This window comes from Eulemur rufifrons, chromosome 30, assembly GCF_041146395.1.
Source record: "Eulemur rufifrons isolate Redbay chromosome 30, OSU_ERuf_1, whole genome shotgun sequence".
Taxonomy (NCBI): domain Eukaryota; kingdom Metazoa; phylum Chordata; class Mammalia; order Primates; family Lemuridae; genus Eulemur; species Eulemur rufifrons.
Genome location: NC_091012.1, coordinates 99,695,861 through 99,717,002, shown reverse-complemented (window position 1 = coordinate 99,717,002; position 21,142 = coordinate 99,695,861). Strand labels below are relative to the sequence as shown.

Below are 21,142 nucleotides of genomic sequence, written 5' to 3'. Positions count from 1 at the left end.
TCAACAAAAAATTACAAAGCATGCACAGAAAAAAAAAACAAAAAAAAACAAAAAAACAAAAAAAAAAAACTATGACCCATACACAGGGCAAAAAAAAATTAACAGAAACTGTCCATAAGGAAGCCCAGACGTTGGACTTACTAGACAAAGACTTTAAATGAACTATTTGAATTATGTTTAAAGAGCCAGAAGAAATCAAGTACAAAGAACTAAAGGAAACCATGAGAATTATGTCTCACCAAAGAATATTAATATAGAATTTATGAAAAAAGGAGGCAAAAAGAAATACTAAGCTTCAAAGTATAATAATAGAAATGAAAAATTCACAAGGTTCAACAGCAGATACGAACAGGCAGGAGAAAAACCAGAGAACCTGAAAATAGGTCAACTTAGATTCATTGTCTGAAGAGTAGAAAGGAAAAATGAAGTCTAAGAGATCAGTGGGACACCATCGAGTATACATACATATATGCATAACGTGAGTTCCGTGGGACAGGAAAGAAAGAAAAAGGGGCAGAGAGATTATTCAAAGAAATAATGGCGAAAAACTTCCCACGTTTGAAGAAAGATATGTATCTACAAATCCAAGAAACCAAACAAACTCTAAGTAGGACAAACGTAAAGAGAGCCTTACCAAGATACATTATAATCAAACTGTCAGAGGCCAGAGACAAAGAGAGAATCTTGAAAGCAGCAATACAAAAGTGACTCGTCGTGTACAAAATATTCAATAGGATCAATAGCTGATTTTCATTAGAAATAATGAAGGCCAGAATGTAGTGGGATGAACTATTCAAAGCACTAAAAGAACTGTCAACCAAGAATTCTATTTCTTACACAAATTTTCCTTTAAAAAAAAAAAGGAGAAATTAAGACATTCTTAGATTAACAAAAGCTGAGAATTCACCACTAGTAGATTTGCTTATGTTAGTAAGAAATGCTAAAAGGAATCCTTCAGGCTGAAATGAAAGGGCATAAGACAGTAACTTGAATCCACACAAAGAAAGAACATCAGCAAGGTAACTACATAGGTAAATATGAAAGTCAGTATTAATGTATTTTTTTGGTTTGTAACTCTTCTTTTGCTTCTATGTATTTTAGAAGACAATTACTAAAACTAATTCTAAATATATGCTGATGGGCACTACAATGTATAAAGATGTAATTTGTGATGACGACAACACCATAAAGTAAAGGGTGGGGGAATAGATCTATATAGGAACAAAGTATTTGTTTACTATTATATTAAAATTAAGTCGGTATTAATTTGAACTTTTTGTAAATTAAGATGTTAGTTGTAATCCCCAGGACAGATACTAATAACTAGATAAAAGACAAAAAAGGAAATAGAAGACTTGAACATTAAATCAACTAGATATAACAAACATACACAGAACTCAACAATAGTAGAATACAAACATTCTTCTCAAGATACGTGAACATTTCCCAAAATAGACCATATGTTAGGCCATAAAACAAACCTCAATAAATTTAAACAGAATGAAATCATACAAAGTATCTTCTCTAACAATAATAGAAAGAAACCAGAAATTTGAAACAGAAGGAAATCTGGAAAATTCACAAATACATGGTAATTAAACAGCACACTCTTATCAATCAATAATGGGTCAAAGAAGAAATCACAAAGGCAATCAGAAGATTCCTTGAGGTAAATGAAAACAAAACAAAACATACCAAAACTTAGGGGATACACTTAACAAAGCAGTGTTTAGGAGGCCTTCTGCCTTCAGTGTATCCCATAAGTTTAAACACCTACATTAAAAATGAAAGATCTCAATTCAGAAATGTAACCTTTTACCTTAAGAAACTAGAATTACAGCCAACGAAATTCAAAGCAAGCAGAAATGAAAAAAAAAAACAGTAAAAATTAGAGCAGAGATAAATGAAATAAAAAACAGAAAAACAAGACAGAACCAACTAAAGCAAAAGTTGGTTCTTTGAAAAGATCCAACAAAAATAGACAAATCTTTAGCTGGACTGACCAAGAAAAAAAAAGATGGTCTTGCTTTCTCTTAAAATATACAGATAGGAGGAGCCAGTGAAAAGGGCAAGATTTACAGGGGACTATAATGTTCATCTTCAATGACATCAGAAACAAGTTACTGGATTTCTATGACCTTTACACCTCAAAATTGAGCCTGTGTATAAAACTAAGAAAATGGTGCCTGTAGCATCTTGCTGAGAATTAAATGAGACACAAGAATGTGTAAAGTACAAGGTTCAACGTTCATTAAAAACTTAATAAAAAAGCATCTGTTGCTAAATACAGCCCAAATATTGACGCATTAAAGATATCCACTGTGGCATTATTTACAATAGAAAAATACTGGAAATTACCCAAATAAGATGAAAACCGTTAAATAGAAATAACCATAGATGGTATAATTTGACAGTATTTACCATATTCACATACAGAAGGTATAAAATCATATCATCATAGACTCGATATCTTCTTCCATGGTATTAGTCTCAAACAACATAAAACCATGCAATTATACTTAACTTTCATTGCCTTTATAGCTTCATGTTTTTAACATACAACTTTTTAATACATCTTAATTTTATTCTAATGACTAGAATCTACCGTAATTGCCCCATGAATAGTGAGCTAGCTGTTAAAATATCACTTTATTGCATAATCCATCCTTTTCCTGTTAATCTGAAATGCCATCTTTAACATGTTGGATCTACTTCTAGAACCTACTGAATGGTCAATTCCACTCTTATTACCACACTTTAAACTATCATAGCATTATAAAATGGTTTAACACCGAACAGAATAAGTACCTCCTCATTATACTTCTAATATTTTCTTGGCTATTCACAGGACTTCTAGTGAAGACAACACTGAATTTGCTGAAAATCATTAGCATCAGGTTATAAAGGCTTGATGCTACATAGAAGAGACAGATAAGTCAAATCAAAGATCTGAGTTTGCAAGGCAAAGTAAGCTTGAAAGGCTGCACATCTACACAATAATTTTCCTTTTGTTTCTTTTGTTGCCCCCACTAACTTAGAAAATTTCTATTATTATCACCACCAAGTCCTTCTTGCCAACTTTTGTAATCTAATAAAAACCAAGCACTTCTAAATTAGCTAGTTTTTGTAAGCTGGGATCTGTAAAAAATGCCAATTCAAACTTGATTCATGGAAGTCTGTAATGCTGTTACATTCATGAGATAGTACCATTATATTAAATATAAATACCTCTTACAAAATTATGTAAACTTAATATGGGAAAATGAAGAATATAAAATTATATATACCATGAGCTGAACTATGTAAAGAAATATGTATAAAGACTAAGAAAATGTACCAAAATTATAAAAGTAGATATGTGATTATGATAAATTTTGTCCTGTACATTTCTGCATTTTAAAAATACTTGTCTATGGCCATACCACCCCGAACCACCCTGAACACGCCCGATCTCGTCTACATTTTAAAAATACCGAGCACGCATTTTTATCAGGAAGACAAGTTTGTTTTACCACCAAGATAAATCTATGGAATATTTAAGATTCTTGGGTACATAACAGTCAGTACTATTCAGAATAACACTAAGTTTTTTGCCCTTTTTATTATTATGCATGTATATCCTGCTTTCTTAACTACTAAGTGAGCTGGTTAAAGAAAAGAACATGTTTTACACTACATCCAGAACAGGGCTGGCCATATACTTCTTGAATGGTATCAACTGGAATATGTAGGTAAGGGGATTCAGGAGCCAGTTCACAGGCTGATGCCCAGGTATAGAATAAGAATCACACCCAAGCAATTCTAAATGTCTAAGACAGGAACAGCAGATATTATATCTCACACTTTAACAGAGGGTAAGAACACACTGGCTTTGTCCAAAAATAATATATATAACTCCTGAGCCTCACTGTATTCATCTACCTAGTACCGTTACCATATGAACTTGGCATTTAAGGAGACACCCAGTAAATAACTATATTAATCATGCTGCAGAGGCATATACACCACCACTTCACTAGATGGGATTTGTTAAAGATTAAGTATTCAGACATCAGGGAAAGGGATTGAGGCTCTTTGAGATTCTTTCTGGAGAATTTTCCCTAAACTTGTAATTCATTAATCACTGTTCACATTCACAATTAGCCTGTATCATTGGATTAACTGAGTCATTAAAAAAAAAAAACCTACAAGAAAAGATACCACAAAGTCATTTTTCATAAAGACCAAAACATGATATTCAATCTTTTTTCTAAAAGCACTGACTGAACCATTTTTGAAAACACCATATACAAAAACACAATAAACAAAGACAACATATGTAAAGATTAAGGAAAACAATACTTTTATAATAAGATGACAAATGATTAATTTCTCCAACATGATTTTTAGTAGGAAAAAACCCAAGAGAAAAATGGACAAAAGATATGAACAAGACTGTTCACAAGAACAAATCCTAATGGCCAAACATTAAAAAAAAAAAAAAAAAAATGCTCAAACGCATTACTAACCAGGAAAGTGCCAACTAAAGTAACATTAAGATTTCTGAGACTGTATCATACAGTCTCCATCTTATATCTCTATCATATTAAAAGTGTCAGTAACTAAAAGCATATATACAAGGTTGCTTAATGTACCATCATTTATAACAGGAAAAAAATGAATACGCATCAAAAGGAAATAGTTGAATAAATTATGGTACATTTGAACTGTGAATATATTACATAGCCATCAAAAGAATTATTTATAACTATGCACCGCGGTCCCGAACCTCCAAGGCCACGGTCCATGGCCTGTTAGGAAACAGACTACACATTACTACCTCAGTTCTGTACCTCTCCCCCTTCCAACCCACTCCCACCCCATCCCCAGTCTGTGCAAAAATTGTCTTCCATGAAACCAGTCCCTAGTGCCAAAAAGGTTGGGGACTGCTGGCTATACAGGTGACTTAAAAGTGACTTTTAAACAAGGTATTCAATAAGAAAATCAGAATGCAAAATATCCTGCATTTGTTATTCAGTGACAAAGATACCTTTCAACATGTCAATAAAATATGAATAATATATAAAGAAAGATACATTTTAGGTTATGGGGAGATGAGCCAAGAGGGAAAAGACTACTGAATCATATGACAATATGTACGCATCTATAAAATAACATTTGTGTATAAAGTTTTAAAAGAAAGCAAATATGAAAGAATAGCATGTAGTTTATGTGCTGATAACCATCTATCAACCACAGCTTCCATTTATTAAGTATTTCCAATATGACTGGCATTAACCGTAAGAGTTTTATTTATGACCTCATTTAATTTAATCCTAAAAACTATGAGGTAGATATCATAACCCCCAATTTACAGATAAAGAAAGTGAGGTTCATTTGATTTGGTGGCAGAAGTAGGTCTGATTTCTAAATCCAGATTCTTAACCACATGCAAGTGAATGTGTATGTGTGTTGTACAGGAACCTGCCTGAAAAAACTGAAGAGACATGAACCAAGATTTCTACGAAGATCATTGTAAGAACTAGAGTTACACATCAAAAGGAAAAAGTAGGGGAACAAAGCCCATACCAACAAGTTACATTTTTAGAGAAATTTTACATTTTAGAGAAACATGAAAGGTTTTTAAATTTTAATGAGGGGTATTAGTAATGGCAGCTACTATTATTACACATCTTAGCATATTATCTCTAAACCTCAAAAACCTGTAAGAATCTTTTAACAGCATGGCAAAGCATCAAGCACATAAATATATTACTAAAAGCAGCAATTCACTGCATCCATCCAGATTCCAAATTGTCCAGGACTAGAAATCAACCTTCAATCTACAGTCTCTGTTAGCCCAATTCAGAACAAAGAGCAGCACACTGGTCTAAGGTAAAGAGTCCAAAATGCAAACGAACAAAATAAATGATCATTTAAGCAATCCTTTCTGGTGGTAAAATGGTCCAAAAAAGGGAAGGAAAGAACTTGATCTGAACTACCCAAACAACAAAAAAACCCCTTATACTTTGCATATGTGTGCCATTTAAAAGTACTGTCTGCATCCTACCTTTTACTTTCTAAATTGTCAGAGCATTTAATTTAATGAAAGTATGAAATATCTGTGTGTGATATCAGCCTAAAAGTAGGGTGACAAGATGTGAAGACTGACAGGTGCTATTGTGGCTCTATACAAAGTGCTAAACTAACTGTAACTTGTACTACCTACCAAAATACCAAATTAACTGCTTTTCTTCCATCCCTAAATGTAAAGTTTGTTCTGAAATCTCAAAACCATTGCATATGGTACAGCCCTTGGAAAGGACATGGCCTGAATAAGCAAATCAATCAGGTTTCAAGTTCACAGTTCTACCAATTCCTACTTATGGGCATTATAAGCAAATCATGTCACCTTACTAAACCTCTCATGCTTCTCATCTATAAAACGGGAATAAGAATTCCTCCTCTCACAGTGTTAAGAGGATTATGTATAATAGGTATGAAATCAGGTAATTAATAAATAATTATATAATTAAATAAAATTTATTTAATTTATATACAATTAAAATACAGTATATAAACAATGGAGTATTACAGTCACTAAAAATACATTTACAAAGAGCCATTACCAAGTCTCATATTTAATTACAAAAATAATATATAACATACTGTACCTAGAAAAATATTCAAAGTAGAGAATTTAAAAGGTGAAACTCACCCTTCATCTTGTCCCCAAATTCAATTCCTTTTTTCGAAGTTTACAATTAGGTATGTAACTTACTGGACTATATATAGTTTTACTTTTGGGCTTTTAAAAAAACATAAATGGGGATCTTAAACCAGTTTTTTATGCTTAGAGATCTTTTCACCTAGGAGATCTTTTGTCATAAGCTTATGCCATGTTAAACAGGATGTTTCAAACAATGGTACAATGAGAATCTTTATGTACATGCTTTGTGCACATTTCAATACGTTTGTAACATAGTTTCCTTAAAATAAAACTGCTGGGTGAAATAAAACACACACATTTTTACCTCAAAGAGCTAAAAATAGAAATAACCATTGGATCCAGCAATAGCACTATTAGGCATCTACCCAAAAGAACAAAAAACATTCTATAATAAAGACATCTGCACCCGAATGTTTATGGCAGCACAATTCACTATTGAAAGGATGTGGAAACAACCCAAGTGCCCGTCAATTCATGAGTGGATTGTTAAAATTTGGTATATGTATACAATGGAATATTACTCAATTATAAGAAACGACAGTGATTTAACACCTCTTATATTTTCATGGATTGAGCTTGAGCCCATTATCCACAGTGAAGTATCTCAAGATCGGAGGAATAGCCTCCCTCGACATGTACTCGCCATCAAATCGGCACTAACTGATCTACACTGTGGTGCTCACAGGGTAGTAATATTCTCCAGGGATTAGGGGGTTGGGGGTGGGGCTAAACTCACAACTAATGGACAGGGTGAGCATTGTAGAGGGGAAGGACATGCCTCTAATCCTCACTTGGGTGAGGCAAAGACATAAAATGTAACCAAAACGTTGGTACCCTCATAATATCCTGAAATAAAAAAAAATACACATTTTAAAATGAAAATGAAAGTTGTTGCCAAAAAACCCTTACCAAAGGGTATTCATACATCAATCATTATTTGTATATACTGTATTATTCTCAAGCTAATGGTTAAACATGATCTCACTGTAATGTACACTTTCTCTAATTATTACTAATATCATCTTTTTATGTTTTATTGGCCAATTTAAAAGAAATATTGCATGTACCTCTGTGAATTGTTCATATGCTTTTGCACATTTTCCTGAGTTACTTCCATTTTTATTAACTTGTAGGAGCTGCTCATGTATTGTGAATATTATTCCTTTGTTGTACAACTACCTTATTGTATAGCTATCTATCTTATCATACAGAAGTTTTAAATTTTCACGTAATCAAATCTGTCAGTATTTTCAACGTGACCTCCAGGTCTCTTGACTTTCTCAGGAAATCCTTTTTTATCAAAGACACCATGTTGCCTGTATTTACGTCAAAATGTTTCTAGGATTTATGTGAATAGTGTGAAGAATCTCAACACATTTTTGCCTCAAAGAGCCTATTATCCCACTGTTTTGATCACAAGCAACATGAGAGCTTACTTACTATTTCATTCTGCAGATGTACTATCTATTCCTGTGCCAATTACAAAACTTGGCTTCATGATAAAACTTGGCTTTAAAATAAAATCATATGGCTTTATAATATTTTATTATCTGATACAGCAAATGACCCTGATTCATCATCAGTGTTTTCTTAGATAAAAATAGTGCCAGATTAAGGAGAGGAGATTCAGAAGTATTAAAAAATCTAGAATTCTGTGTTCGGGTTCCTTTGTACGTTTCTCTACATTGTCACTCCAATATAAAGAAATCACAGATTATAGTTGTAGTTTATGTAAGATAACAGACTGTTTCTTACTCAGAGTCAAGTCCTTGGCCCTACATAAAATAGATAAGAAAGGGAACTGACATTTTTGGTTTAGTTTATAAAAAATGGTATGTATCAATCACTTTTTAAACATCTCCTGCTTTAACAAGATTTTAAAAATAATTAACCTGGCAACTATTTATTGGTCCTAATCTCATTCAAGAGGCCTTCTACTATGTATTTTCAGTCTTCCCATACAAAAAATGTTATCTGTCTCTATTTAGACCATCTTTTAAATCCGTAAGTAAAGGTTTAGTCTTGTTCCAATAGATCTTAAATGTTGTTAGTTAGACATTTTCCCTTACAGGAATCCCCCTTTACCTGCGCGGAATATGTTCCAAGACCCCCAGTGCATGCCTGAAACCTTGGGTAGTGCTGAACCCTATCTATACACTATGTTTTTTCCTATATATACATACCTATGATAAAGTTTAATATATAAATTAGGCACATTAAGAGATTACAATAATAAAATGGAATAATTATGCAAATATATTTAATAAAAGGTTACATGGATGTGGCCTTTCTCAGAATATATCATTGCATCACAGGTAACTGAAACCAGAGATACGGGGGGGCTACTATACTTGTTTATATATCCATCTGTCCCATTATTGCCCAGATTCTACTCTCCTTGCCAAAGGCAACACTTAGTTCTGATATCTATCCTTTAATTTTTGTTTCCTTAAAACCGTATGTTGCTGGCTGGGCGTGGTGGCTCACGCCTGTAATCCTAGCACTCTGGGAGGCCAAGGTGGGCGGATCGTTTGAGCTCAGGAGTTTGAGACCAGCCTGAGCAAGAGCGAGACCCCATATCTACTAAAAATAGAAAGAAATTACATGGACAACTAAAAATATATATAGAAAAAAATCAGCTGGGTATGGTGGCACATGCCTGTAGTCCCAGCTACTCGGGAGGCTGAGGCAGAAGGACTGCTTGAGCCCAGGAGTTTGAGGTTGCTGTGAGCTAGGTTGATGCCACTGTACTCTAGCCCAGGCAACAGAGTGAGACTGTCTCAAAAAACAAAAACAAAAACAAAAACAAATGTTGCTTTGGGTGCACATATTTTTAAGTTTCAGAAATGGTACTGAGCAACAGAAATTACTTTTACTTTTTTATTCACTCAGCACTATGTTTAAAAGCTATCAATGTTGCTGTATTATTTGGTCCACTGCTTCTAACTGTTACATACTCCACAGTGTGCAAGTGCCACGTTTTACTTGCTCAAATATCCACTAACGATGGATACCTAGGTTCCATCCAACTCCTCACTACCACAAATGATGATGCAATATTCTGAAATCACATTTATGGAATGATGTGATATCATCTTTGGGATATATACTCAGGAGAATTACTCAACTCTCCTATTAGCAATGCATGAGGGTTCTTGTAGCCTCACATACCTATCAACACTTACCATTATATAGTTTTCTAATTTCTGCAAATCTGATGCTCACAAAACTAAAGCTATATTTTATTTTTATTTCTCTAATTATCAGAGTTTGGGCATCTACTTATGTGAATTTCCTTTTCTATAAATTGCCTGTCCATCTCCTTTGTTTATCCTTGTTGATTTGGAGTAGTTCCTTTTCAGTTGTAAAACATTGCTAAATATCTCTCAATCTATCACAGATCCGTTAAATTTTGTCCTTGGCAATAGCTGCTTAATTTTGTCCACAGACCAGTTGCTATTCCACCAATTGTTTAAAGTGTCATTGTTCCATGACAAAATGAGTTTGCACCAGAATGTTATTTGACTACATCAGTAACTATACCATTAGTACAACTGAAATTTTTCTCAATGAAGGAACCAATATATTGATTTCTAATCCAGCGTAAGGGCCTAAGGAGTAGCCATGAGGTATGGTGTTTTCTGCTGAAAAGGAAATCTTTATTTTTTTATTATAAAATTCAAATTTTTACCTTTAGGTTTATACTATGGGGATTTTAAAGAATCCCATCCCCACCACTACATCACAATATAACCTCCTACATTATCTTCTCTTAAATTTACAGTTATACCCAATATGGCTTATTTTATAGACACTATACTTGTTTATATTATAAATGGAGTCTTTTTACCAATCATGTTCTGATTGATAACTACTAATGCATGGAGGAGCTATATCTTTCTGTATATTTATCTTTTACTTGGCTACCTCGCTGTACTTTTATTAGTTCTAATAATTTTATATTGTCTCCCTAGGAAACCAAGAAACTCACCCCATCACCTACAAATAATAACAAATTTTCTCTTTAAATATGTATTCTTTCATTTCTTTCTTTTCTTTTGTATTGGTTAAGGCCTCCACTACAAATTTAAATGACAGAAGTAATACTTGACATTTTTGTGTGACTTTTGAATTCAACGGAAATACCTCATCTCCCCCATTGTGACCCTGATAAATAACTCTACTTCTCATAAACTCTAGCTTCATTAAAGTTTGTATTAGTGTTTCACTAATGTGCTAAATTTTATCAAATGCTTTGGAAACATCTACTGAGATATGGTTTCTTTTTCCTTTTAACTGTGACCCGAGGATCACAGTTGATCCCCCTTATGTTTTTTAATAAAATGAGGAAACGTTTACAGTATCTTAAGAAAACAGGTCACATGCATGTATACACATTTGCAAATGAAAAAAAAAAAAAAGCTCAAATTTTAAAGGAGGCCTCATCAGGATGAATTATAGGTGACTGATATTTTCTCTGTTTTCCTGTATGCCCTAGAATTTTTGCAATATATGTTACATTTATAACCATACAAAAATGATTTTAAAGTAATCACAGCACCTAAAACCAGCCTGGAACTTGAGTTGTGAGGTAACCATTAAATTAACTTTGAAAAAGCCAGCCTTAACACTTTTCTTCCAAGAAAGCTTTCCAGCAGTGGCTACCTCTTGAACCCGAGTATTTATTATCAAATTGCCTCTAGGAACACTGGACAATAGTTTGGTAGAGCTGAACTTTTTTGTGCGAGCATTTGCCTTCAATTATGATGACTATCATCACAAACTAATTACTGATCACAGCACTGGGTACCCTATGTTTTATTTTATTCTAAAACAACTGTGAAGTAGATATACTAAATTCTCAGATGAGAGAACTGCTATCAGAACTAATGAGCAGGGCCAGGACTCAAATTCATATTTTTAAATTTGTATCATACTTTCCTTTTACATAGAATCTAATTTTGAACTTTTCTAGTACAGAAGTTGCCATTTTTGAACAAAGAGATTCTGCTTTGTGAGCAGAGAGATTCATGAAATCCTTCAAAATTACTTAACAGAATACTTGGCTTTTTTAAGTGGGCCAATAGTTCTACTCAATTAAGCCAATAGACTAAACTTAGGGATCCATTTTGACACTGCAAGAAATGCCTTTTGAAAAGAACCATATGCTCTAGTTTTTGTGCCCTTCTACTCTTCACCCAAGACTCACCTCTGCCAGATGCTGCAGCCGGGTTAGCAGTGGGGTCCTCTTGTCTGATCCAAGACGTGTGATGTAGTTTGATCTTTTGCTAAATACATATAGGAGATTAAGGACTGCCAGCACCACTTGCATATCAGAGGAAGCCAATAAAGTTGTCAAATGCTACAGGGACAAAAAGGGGCAAAGTTCAAGACTTTGAAAATGTAAAATGCCAATGTAATAACATATTTGTCAACATTTACAAAGCTATCAAGAAGTTCAATCACAACAATACAAAAAATACTATAAATATCTGAGAATCTACAACATGCAACCTTGTCCCCAAGGAGCTTACAACCTGGTGGCTAGCCATAAAGGGCAATAGAAGTTAAAAAAACAAAACAAAAAAAAAAAAAAGGCCGGGCGTGGTGGCTCACGCCTGTAATCCTAGCACTCTGGGAGGCCGAGGTGGGTGGATCGTTTGAGCTCAGGAGTTCAAGACCAGCCTGAGCAAGAGCGAGACCCCATCTCTACTAAAAAAAAAAAAATAGAAAGAAATTATATGGACAGCTAAAAATATATATAGAAAAAATTAGCTGGGCATGGTGGTGCATGCCTGTAGTCCCAGTGACTCGGGAGGCTGAGACAGGAGGATCCCTTGAGCCCAGGAGTTTGAGGTTGCTGTGAGCTAGGCTGAAGCCACGGCACTCACTCTAGCCTGGGCAACAGAGTGAGACTCTGTCTCAAAAAAAAAAAAAAAAAAAAAAGTAAACAGCACTTCAAAATTACACAGGTGTCTCCACAGGAAAGAAGAGATTACAAGAGAGACAAATGAGACATAACATATATGTGGGATTCAGAACATTAAGTCTCCAAATGGACTAAAACTATTGTGAAGGAAACAGCATTTAATGCTCCTTCTGTATTCTTTATGACAAATATAAAATTAGAATTAAAACACAGGGTCTTTAATATAAAAGCTAAAGATACAGCTATAGCTGGTGGCAATCATGTAAAATATACAGTATATGCCTTATGTTGGTTTTTAAATACAATTAAAATTTACCAACATATTGAAGAAATTGGTCAGAATTAAAATCAGTATGTAATTTAGCTGGAAATGAACCAAGGCATTCCAAGCTGCCAATTATGCCAAAGGCCAAGGACTTCCTTGGGCAGCATATCTATTTCATCTTCAACAGACTGCCTGTCTACCCCCTGCTTAAAGCTCTGTGTGCTAAGCCATTAGCTCAGTTATCCCACTTCTTTTCCTAAGCCACTTTCTTTCAACTTCCTTGTTCTGATTATGATTATTTCTTTACTGAACACCTAGGAAAATTAACACACCTAAAATCAACAGGGTACCTAACTAACGATGACAGAAAGAGAAAGCTGGGCTAAAGGAAAAGAATTTCTCTGTGCAGAACATATTCAGGAAAAAAAAGTCAAAAAAAAAAAAAAAAGAAAAGAAAAGAAAAAGAATTTCTTCTTGGAGAGATTTTTGACCAAACGATCACTTATTATTATAGCCACTTTACTCTTTAAGGACACAGAGGATGCTGTAAATATGTATTTTGGGGAGAGTGCTGAGTTGAAAAGCAGCACACTAAAACCTAGAAGAGAAGTACATTAATGTGATAAGGAAATCAAATAGTTTAAAAGTAATTTGGGGCTACTCTTAATAACCTGGAACAAAGATCAATTCCCACAAATTCCCTAGAATATTTTAATACATGTATTACATTTCTCATTTCTTTCTTTCTTTTTTTTGAGACAGAGTCTTGCTCTGTTGCCTGGGCTAGAGTGCGGTGGCGTCAGCCTACCTTACAGCAACCTCAAACTCCTGGGCTCAAGCAATCCTTCTGCCTCAGCCTCCCGAGTAGCTGGGACTACAGGCATGTGCGACCATGCCTGGCTAATTTTTTTCTATATTTTTAGTTGTCTGGCTAATTTCTTTCTATTTTTAGTAGAGATGGGGTCTCGCTCCTACTCAGGCTGGTCTCGAACTCCTGATCTTGAGTGATCCTCCCACCCTGGCCTCCCAGAGTGCTAGGATTACAGGCGTAAGCCACCGCGCCCAGCCACATTTCTATTTCTTGAATCTTGAAAAGGCAGGGCAAAGATGATAGTACAGAACCTTCCCACCAGCCCTATGAAGGGTATATTTATATATGTAAGAAACATTCTACCATTGCCTTTGACACTGGAAAACCAAAGCTCCATAATGAAAAGGAAAGCAATCATCAGAGGGAAATAGCAACTTCCTTGTTTCTGGACATTCACAATTCTAGTCAAGAACAGAACACATAAGCTTGAATCTTCCCTACCTCTATAGAACTGTACAGATGCCGGGAAAAGCTGTACTCAATGAGCAAGGCTGTGAAGTTCAACACAGCCAAGAGAAGCATTTTCAGTTGTTCTCTTTCCGGCCTATCACATACAAGCATCCATGACATATTCTCCACTGTCTGTCCAGCGTCTGCCAGAATTCCATCGAAGCGGTCCAACAGGTCCACCCAGTGATATAACTCGCACTGGAGAGGGGAGGAGAAAGAGGATATAAGAATAAGGTAGAAGCACTGCATGGGTGCTTTGTAACTGGCTTTGTTATATGAGAGACTGCTGAGCATGACAGCTAGAAAAGTTCACATCCCACCTTTGCCCATATGAGAAAGATTATACTCTGAGATAAAAGGGCTGGAATTGTTACACTCATCAAGATATATATACTAACACCAGTAGACACCACAAATGCCCTAGAGCTAGGTCTTCAGAGGGAGAAATCTGCTTACATTCTGAGGTCTACAAAGACAAAGACTGTCTCTGCCAGAACCTGTTTTATCAGAAAAATTCATTTTTAGAATTATCTAGTGAAAATTCTCTTAAACTAAAAGTAAAAATCTGGAAACTATCTCAAACTTATATTGTCAGTCAAACAAAAGGAATTCTGTGGTTGAGATTCTTTAGCATCACCTGTGCAAGCATTCCTCAGCTAGGAAAAATTTCCCTTCACATTTTTTCTTTCAAAATTTCCTTGTCAACCAGTCAAGCTAAAAGCCACTGGTCTGGAGCGGTGCAAGGCACATACTAAATGCTTATTAAGTAAATGCTGAATGAGGTTATTACCCAATTGTGGTTTCTCTTTCCTTATCAGAGCATACAAAATGATGTACTAGTACAGTTGAGTCCCATCTTTTTGGAGCATGGCTTCACATACCTTCCCAATGTTCCATGTTTTGATCTGTTGCAGTTCCAAGAGGAGTTGCTCATCATTACAAATTTTGAGTTTGTCTATTAAGGCTCTGCAGTCTGCAGGCTGAGAAAAACAAGTATTCACAAAAGGTATTTTGCAATGAGGGAGATATAAAGAGGGAGAATGAGAAAAGTAACCCTTAAGCCCACACATTAATTTAGCTTTTGCTAGAACACACTATTTAAGAAAACCAGAGATTTGACAATCACTTGAGATTAAAATGGAAACCTCATGAAGAAACACTTTTACTCCCCAACAATCCATCTGTGCATTAAAAAAAAAAAAACTTGGATAAACCCGTAGATGCAAACTACTTAGAAGGGTACAGACAATAGAAATAAAATAAATAAGCTACACATCAACAAAAGAAAAAGTGAAGAATCTGTACCATGGTCTGAAAGTTAACCAGAATGTCTAGTAAGGTATACAGAATCAGAGAAACACTGAAAAGCCCTACTGAATTCACAAAGGTAAAGATCAGTATTGGCTATTTTTTTCTTTTTTGCAACATTAAATCCTCCAATTGTAGGAGGGCAAAGACCTTCTGAACTTTGTAAAACCAGGACTCCATTCTTACTTGGGGTTCCCATTTCCATACATTCCTGCTCTCTTGTACTGATGAAAAGGCCTGTTTTGTTTGTCAGGTAACAAGGGGTAGATTGAGAGTTTATAGCAAAGTTTCTGAAAGTGGAAGAGGGGAAAGGAATAGGGGCTGGGAGACAGAGAAGCCTTCTCTTAATGGATGGCAGCTAGGAGAAATGATTACATTTGTTCTTTAACTCTGCAAAGGCAGAATGGTGTCTTGGGAATAGGCCCAGATCTGCAACGAAACATCTGGGTTCAGTTTTTAGCTTTGTATTTACTAAACTGTTTGATCATGAGCAAGTCCAACCTCTCAGCCAGTTTTCTTACCAGGAAGACACACCTAACAGCTACCCCAGAGATATGAAGCTCAAATGTCTGCCATATACATAAATACCTATCTCACATAATAGGACCTTAAATATTGAGAGACAGCATATTATTACAAAGAACATGGACTGTGGAATTAGGTAGTCTGTAAGCTACCTCTTTGAATCTCAGCATCTTCTTCCGCAAAATGAACTAACATCTATGTATCTAGCAATGCTACTGTACGATTCAAACTAGGGGAAATATATTTTGAGGGTACCAAATAAAACGTGGAATATAACAAGGGGCTCAATGAAAGTAGGTTTCTTTAAGCTAAGCCCCAAACCTTTTCTGCCTCTAAAGTAAGCATTATTAAGATCTACCTCAAATTTTTGAGGTAATTAAGTATATGTAAAATCCTTAGCACAAAATCCTTCTATAAACCAGGCCTGTACTTTTTCTTCCACTTCTTAATGATGTAAAGGTTGAAGAAGAGGCAGTGAAGCAGTAGAAAGAGATAACACAGGGAAGTTTAACCACCTGCTCATGAAGTTCATTCGTGCCTTCTGGACCCACTTGTGGCCAATATCGAATATACAGCTTCAATTTCTAATGGAATGCAGCTACGCAAATCCAATTTTATAATTCTGTGGGTTAGATAATACCCAGTTCATGATGAACATTTGGGTCCTGTAATAACTTCGTAGGTCCCATAATCAGGCCTTCAATCTACTAAGGCCCAGTAGCAGGCCAGAAGCTGCTTTTGTGAATGTAGAATGGCTGTTGGCAGAGGACAACACAGCCAAAACTCTAGGGGTCTTAGCTGCGATTCTCCTATTGGGGCTTGCCAAAGGCACCATATAGCTTTTTTTTTTTTTTTTTTTTTTTTGGAGACAGAGTCTCGCTCTGTTGTCCGGGCTAGAGTGAGTGCCGTGGCGTCAGCCTAGCTCACAGCAACCTCAAACTCCTGGGCTTAAGCGATCCTACTGCCTCAACCTCCCGAGTAGCTGGGACTACAGGCATGCGCCACCATGCCCGGCTAATTTTTTCTATATGTATTTTTAGTTGGCCAGCTAATTTCTTTCTATTTTTAGTAGAGATGGGGTCTCGCTCTTGCTCAGGCTGGTCTCGAACTCCTGACCTTGAGCGACCCACCCACCTCGGCCTCCCAGAGTGCTAGGATTATAGGCGTGAGCCACCAAGCCCGGCCACCATATAGCATCTTCAGCTGACACGTTCAGTCACCTGCGTGTACTAGGTCATAATGTCCAAGTGGTAGGGCAGCTTGCCTCATAGCCTGGACCTTTTGCAGAGTCTTTTCTAGATCCAAACCTCACTAACATTTTAGTGGTTGCCCACTAAATAAATGCTTTAGAGGTTACCCAGTAAATTGGTCCAAACAGCATGCCCAAATATGATATATGTTAATTCCAAAATCTTATAGAGGCACACCATACACTTTTCCTCTTTCTTCATGGTATGTCGTACAAGGTGCAGCAACTTGCCTCTCAGTTTGGAAAGGATATGCAGTCCTCAAGATCCCTAGAAAATTTCCTAGTGTTGTGGGCTGTCAAGCTTTCACAGGGTTCATCTTTGACTCTCTGGCACAAAAGTCTGAGGCATCTAAGGCCTTTGTGTTTGCTGCTCACAAGATCCAGCTAGCATAACGACATCAATTTAATGTATCAGCACAATGTTCTCTACTTTATCAGACTATCAAGGTCCCTTGCATCTTGTAGGAGAATGCAGCAAGCACAACAGTATATCTTTACCATCTTATCCTTGCTATATAAATGCAAACTGAGTGATTTTCCTTACTTATGGTAATGTAAAAGAAATCATTTGCCAATTCAACGGCTGTATTTCAATTGCTAAGGTTTATACTGATTTGTTCCAATATCAAATATAGAGAAAAAAATCCCTTGCACAGCTGCTGATACATAAAGTGATCAATAAGAGCCTTTCTTAAAAATAATACCTCGCATAACCATAGTATGGGAAACTGGGTGCTCTTGTATGCTGCTCAAGAAAAATAGGCAACTCAAGTCTTAAAAATGTACATAGTCACCCCGAGCAAGCGCCAGACCCCATCTCTACAAAAAACAGAAAAATTAGCTGGGTGTGGTGACACATGCCAGTAGTCCCAGCAACTTGGGAGGCTGAGGCAGGAGGAATGCTCAAGCTAGGAGTTTGAGGTTGCAATGAGCTACGGTGATGCCACTGCACTCTAACCTGAGCAACAGAGCAAGACCCTGTCTCAAAAAAAAAAAAAAAAAAAAAAAAAAAAAAGTCTGCATAGTCAATGACCTAAAAATCCCACTTCTAGGAGTTTTATCCTAAGTAATTTGCTAGTAGCTAGGAAATATGAGCCAGAAATTTATATATAAGTGGACTCCAACAGCAAATCCTTTATAATCCATTAGATTAAAAACATTTTTTTAAATTTGCATTTCTCTGATTACTCATAAGGAGGTTGATTCCTTCTAGAAGTTTACTGGGTTTGTTCTTTTCAGAAATGCCCTATGCCCATTTTGTCATTGGGATATTCATTCCTCCTACTGATTTGGCTACTAAAGATATTAACTGCATTTGAGTTATGAATATTTTTCCCAGCTTGTCATGTGCCTTTCCCCACTGCCCAAGCTTTACTGAGGTATAACTGGTATACAAAAAAACTGTACATAATTAATGTATAAAATTTGGTGAGTTTGGATATACGTATACATTCATGTTACCATCACCATAATAAACATATCCATCATCTCCAAGTTTCCTTGTGTCCCTCTGTGTGTGTACACGTGTGCACGTGCACACGTGTATGCCTATGTGTGTGGTAAGAACACTTAACATGAGATACACCCTCTTAACAAATTTTAAGCACAGGCATCTCTCAGTATCTGTGAGGGATTGATTCCAAGATCCCCACAAATATCAAGCACCCTGTATTTTTATACACTTTTGGTGTAGTACTTATGTATAACCTATACACATCCTCCTGTTTACTTTAAATCACGTCTAAATTACTTATAATACAAGGTAAATACTATGTAAATAGTTGTTATATTGCATTGTTTTTTTTTTAACTTGAATTATTTCTTATTGTTGTATTGTTTCTTTTTATTGTTGGATTTTTCAAATATTTTCTATCTGTAGTTGGTTGAATCCGCAAATGCAGAACCCATGGATACAGAGGGCAGACTATACCCAATACCTTATTGTTAACTGGAATTTATTCATCTTGTATAACTTTATATATACCCACTGAACAACAACTCCCCCAACTTCCTCCCCCCACTCCCTGGTAACTATCATTCTATTGTCTACTTCTATACCTTTGCCTCATATAAGAGGAATCATGCAGTATTTGACTCTCTGTGACTGACTTATTTCAGTTTGCATAATGTCTTCCAGGGGTTAATTTCTGAAATATATAAGGAACTCCTACAACTCGATAGCAAAAAAATCTAAATAATCCGAGTTAAAAATAGGCAAAGGACTTGAATAGACATTTCTCCAAAGAATACATACAAGTGGACAACAGGTATATGAAAAGGTACTCAACATCATTAATCATCAAGGAAATGCAAATCAAATCCACAATGAGATATTACTTCACACCTATTAGGATGGCTAATGTCATGTATCTTTTTTATTTTGGATATAGTATTTTACATTTCCACTATGATTATTTTCCTTTGTTTTAAAGCTCGGAAGAACCATCCCAATCTAAGACCAGGTAAACATTTTACCTGTATGTTGTACTTCTCCTATAATTTATTTATTTTAAAAATATTTGACTTTTAGTCTACCTAGAATTTATTACAATAAAAGTCTCCCACCCTCCACAAGTCAAACAATGTGCTGGCGTGAGTTTCCTGCCTAATAATAATGTCCTTCCTCACCAATTTATAATCCCTCTATTATCATATGTCAAGTTCTGTGTACACTAGGATCCTTTCTAGGTTTTCTAATCTCTTATCAGTAGATTCTTACACTGGTGCCACTGTTTTAATTTTTTAACTATAGTTCTTAAGGCAAATTTTCTTTTTGCTCTTCAATTTCCAAAGATATTTGGGTAGATAGTTCTCAGAACTTCCAGGTGCCAAAACACAACAAAAACAAAATCAAAAGTGAATGAAAGTATCTGCAACAGATATCAAAATGAATATACTCAATATATATGGCATTTAGTAAGAAATACACTGACATTCCAATGTCAAATACAAAATGAACACCACAAAAAGACAACTGATATAAGGTCAACAAACTTGAAAACTGTATGTACTGAAGCAGTGCAAATTATAACACTGAAATACTTTTTTCCCCGCCCGGTAAATTGACAAAAATTTAAAAGATAATCTGTAATACCGGCAAGGGTATGAGAAGAAAGTGCTTCTCATTCTCATTAGTATAATGCTAAGTGAAAAGGGCAGGATGATTGTGTGTGTGCATGCAATAATTTTTTAAAAGGTTGGAAGAAATATACTAAAATGTTAATAATGTTTATCCCTTGGTGATACTTGCCAGGTAGTTATGTATTTTTTAAAAACCAAGTGGCCTGTATTTAGAAAATGAATTAACTGGCTGGGTGTGGTGGCTCATGCCTGTAATCCTAGCACTCTGTGAGGCTGAGGCTGAAGGATCGCTTGAGGTCAGAAGTTCAAGACCAGCCTGAGCAACAGCAAGACCCTATCTCTACAAAAAATAGAAAAAGTAGCCATGTGTGGTGGTGCGCACCTATAATCCCAGCTACTCAGGAGGCTGAGGCAGGAGGATCGCTTGAGCCCCCAGGAGCCTGAGGTTGCAGTGAGCTATGATCATGACACTGTATTCTAGCCAGGGCGACAGAGTGAGACACTGACAGAAAGAAAGAAAAGAAAGAAAAGGAAAAGAAAGGAAGAAAAAAAGAAAAGAGAAAAGAGAGAGCATTTACTTACTATGTGCCAGATACTATGGCAAGCAATTGCCCCACATCAAGGAGGAAGAAATTATCAGCCCCATTTTGTAGAACTTTGTGGAAATCAGGCAAGTTAATATACTCTCAGCCACAAAAATCTAATATAATTCAAACCCAGGTCTAATTCCAAAGCTTGTGCTCTTTAAACTAAGG

General features: G+C 35.7%; 1 protein-coding gene across 5 annotated transcripts in view; it reads right to left on the bottom strand.

Annotated features, from left to right (window-relative positions):
* The window catches only part of HUWE1 (HECT, UBA and WWE domain containing E3 ubiquitin protein ligase 1), a 155,656-nt gene that overhangs the window by 99,918 nt on the left and 34,596 nt on the right, over positions 1-21,142 (bottom strand). For all 5 annotated transcript variants that reach the window (XM_069463120.1, XM_069463116.1, XM_069463118.1 and 2 more), the window contains 3 exons: positions 15,106-15,204; positions 14,216-14,422; positions 11,919-12,071 (listed from right to left, as the gene is read on the bottom strand). In XM_069463120.1, coding sequence (XP_069319221.1) covers positions 11,919-12,071; positions 14,216-14,422; positions 15,106-15,204 — 459 coding nt within the window. The remainder of the gene's footprint in view (positions 1-11,918; positions 12,072-14,215; positions 14,423-15,105; positions 15,205-21,142) is intronic.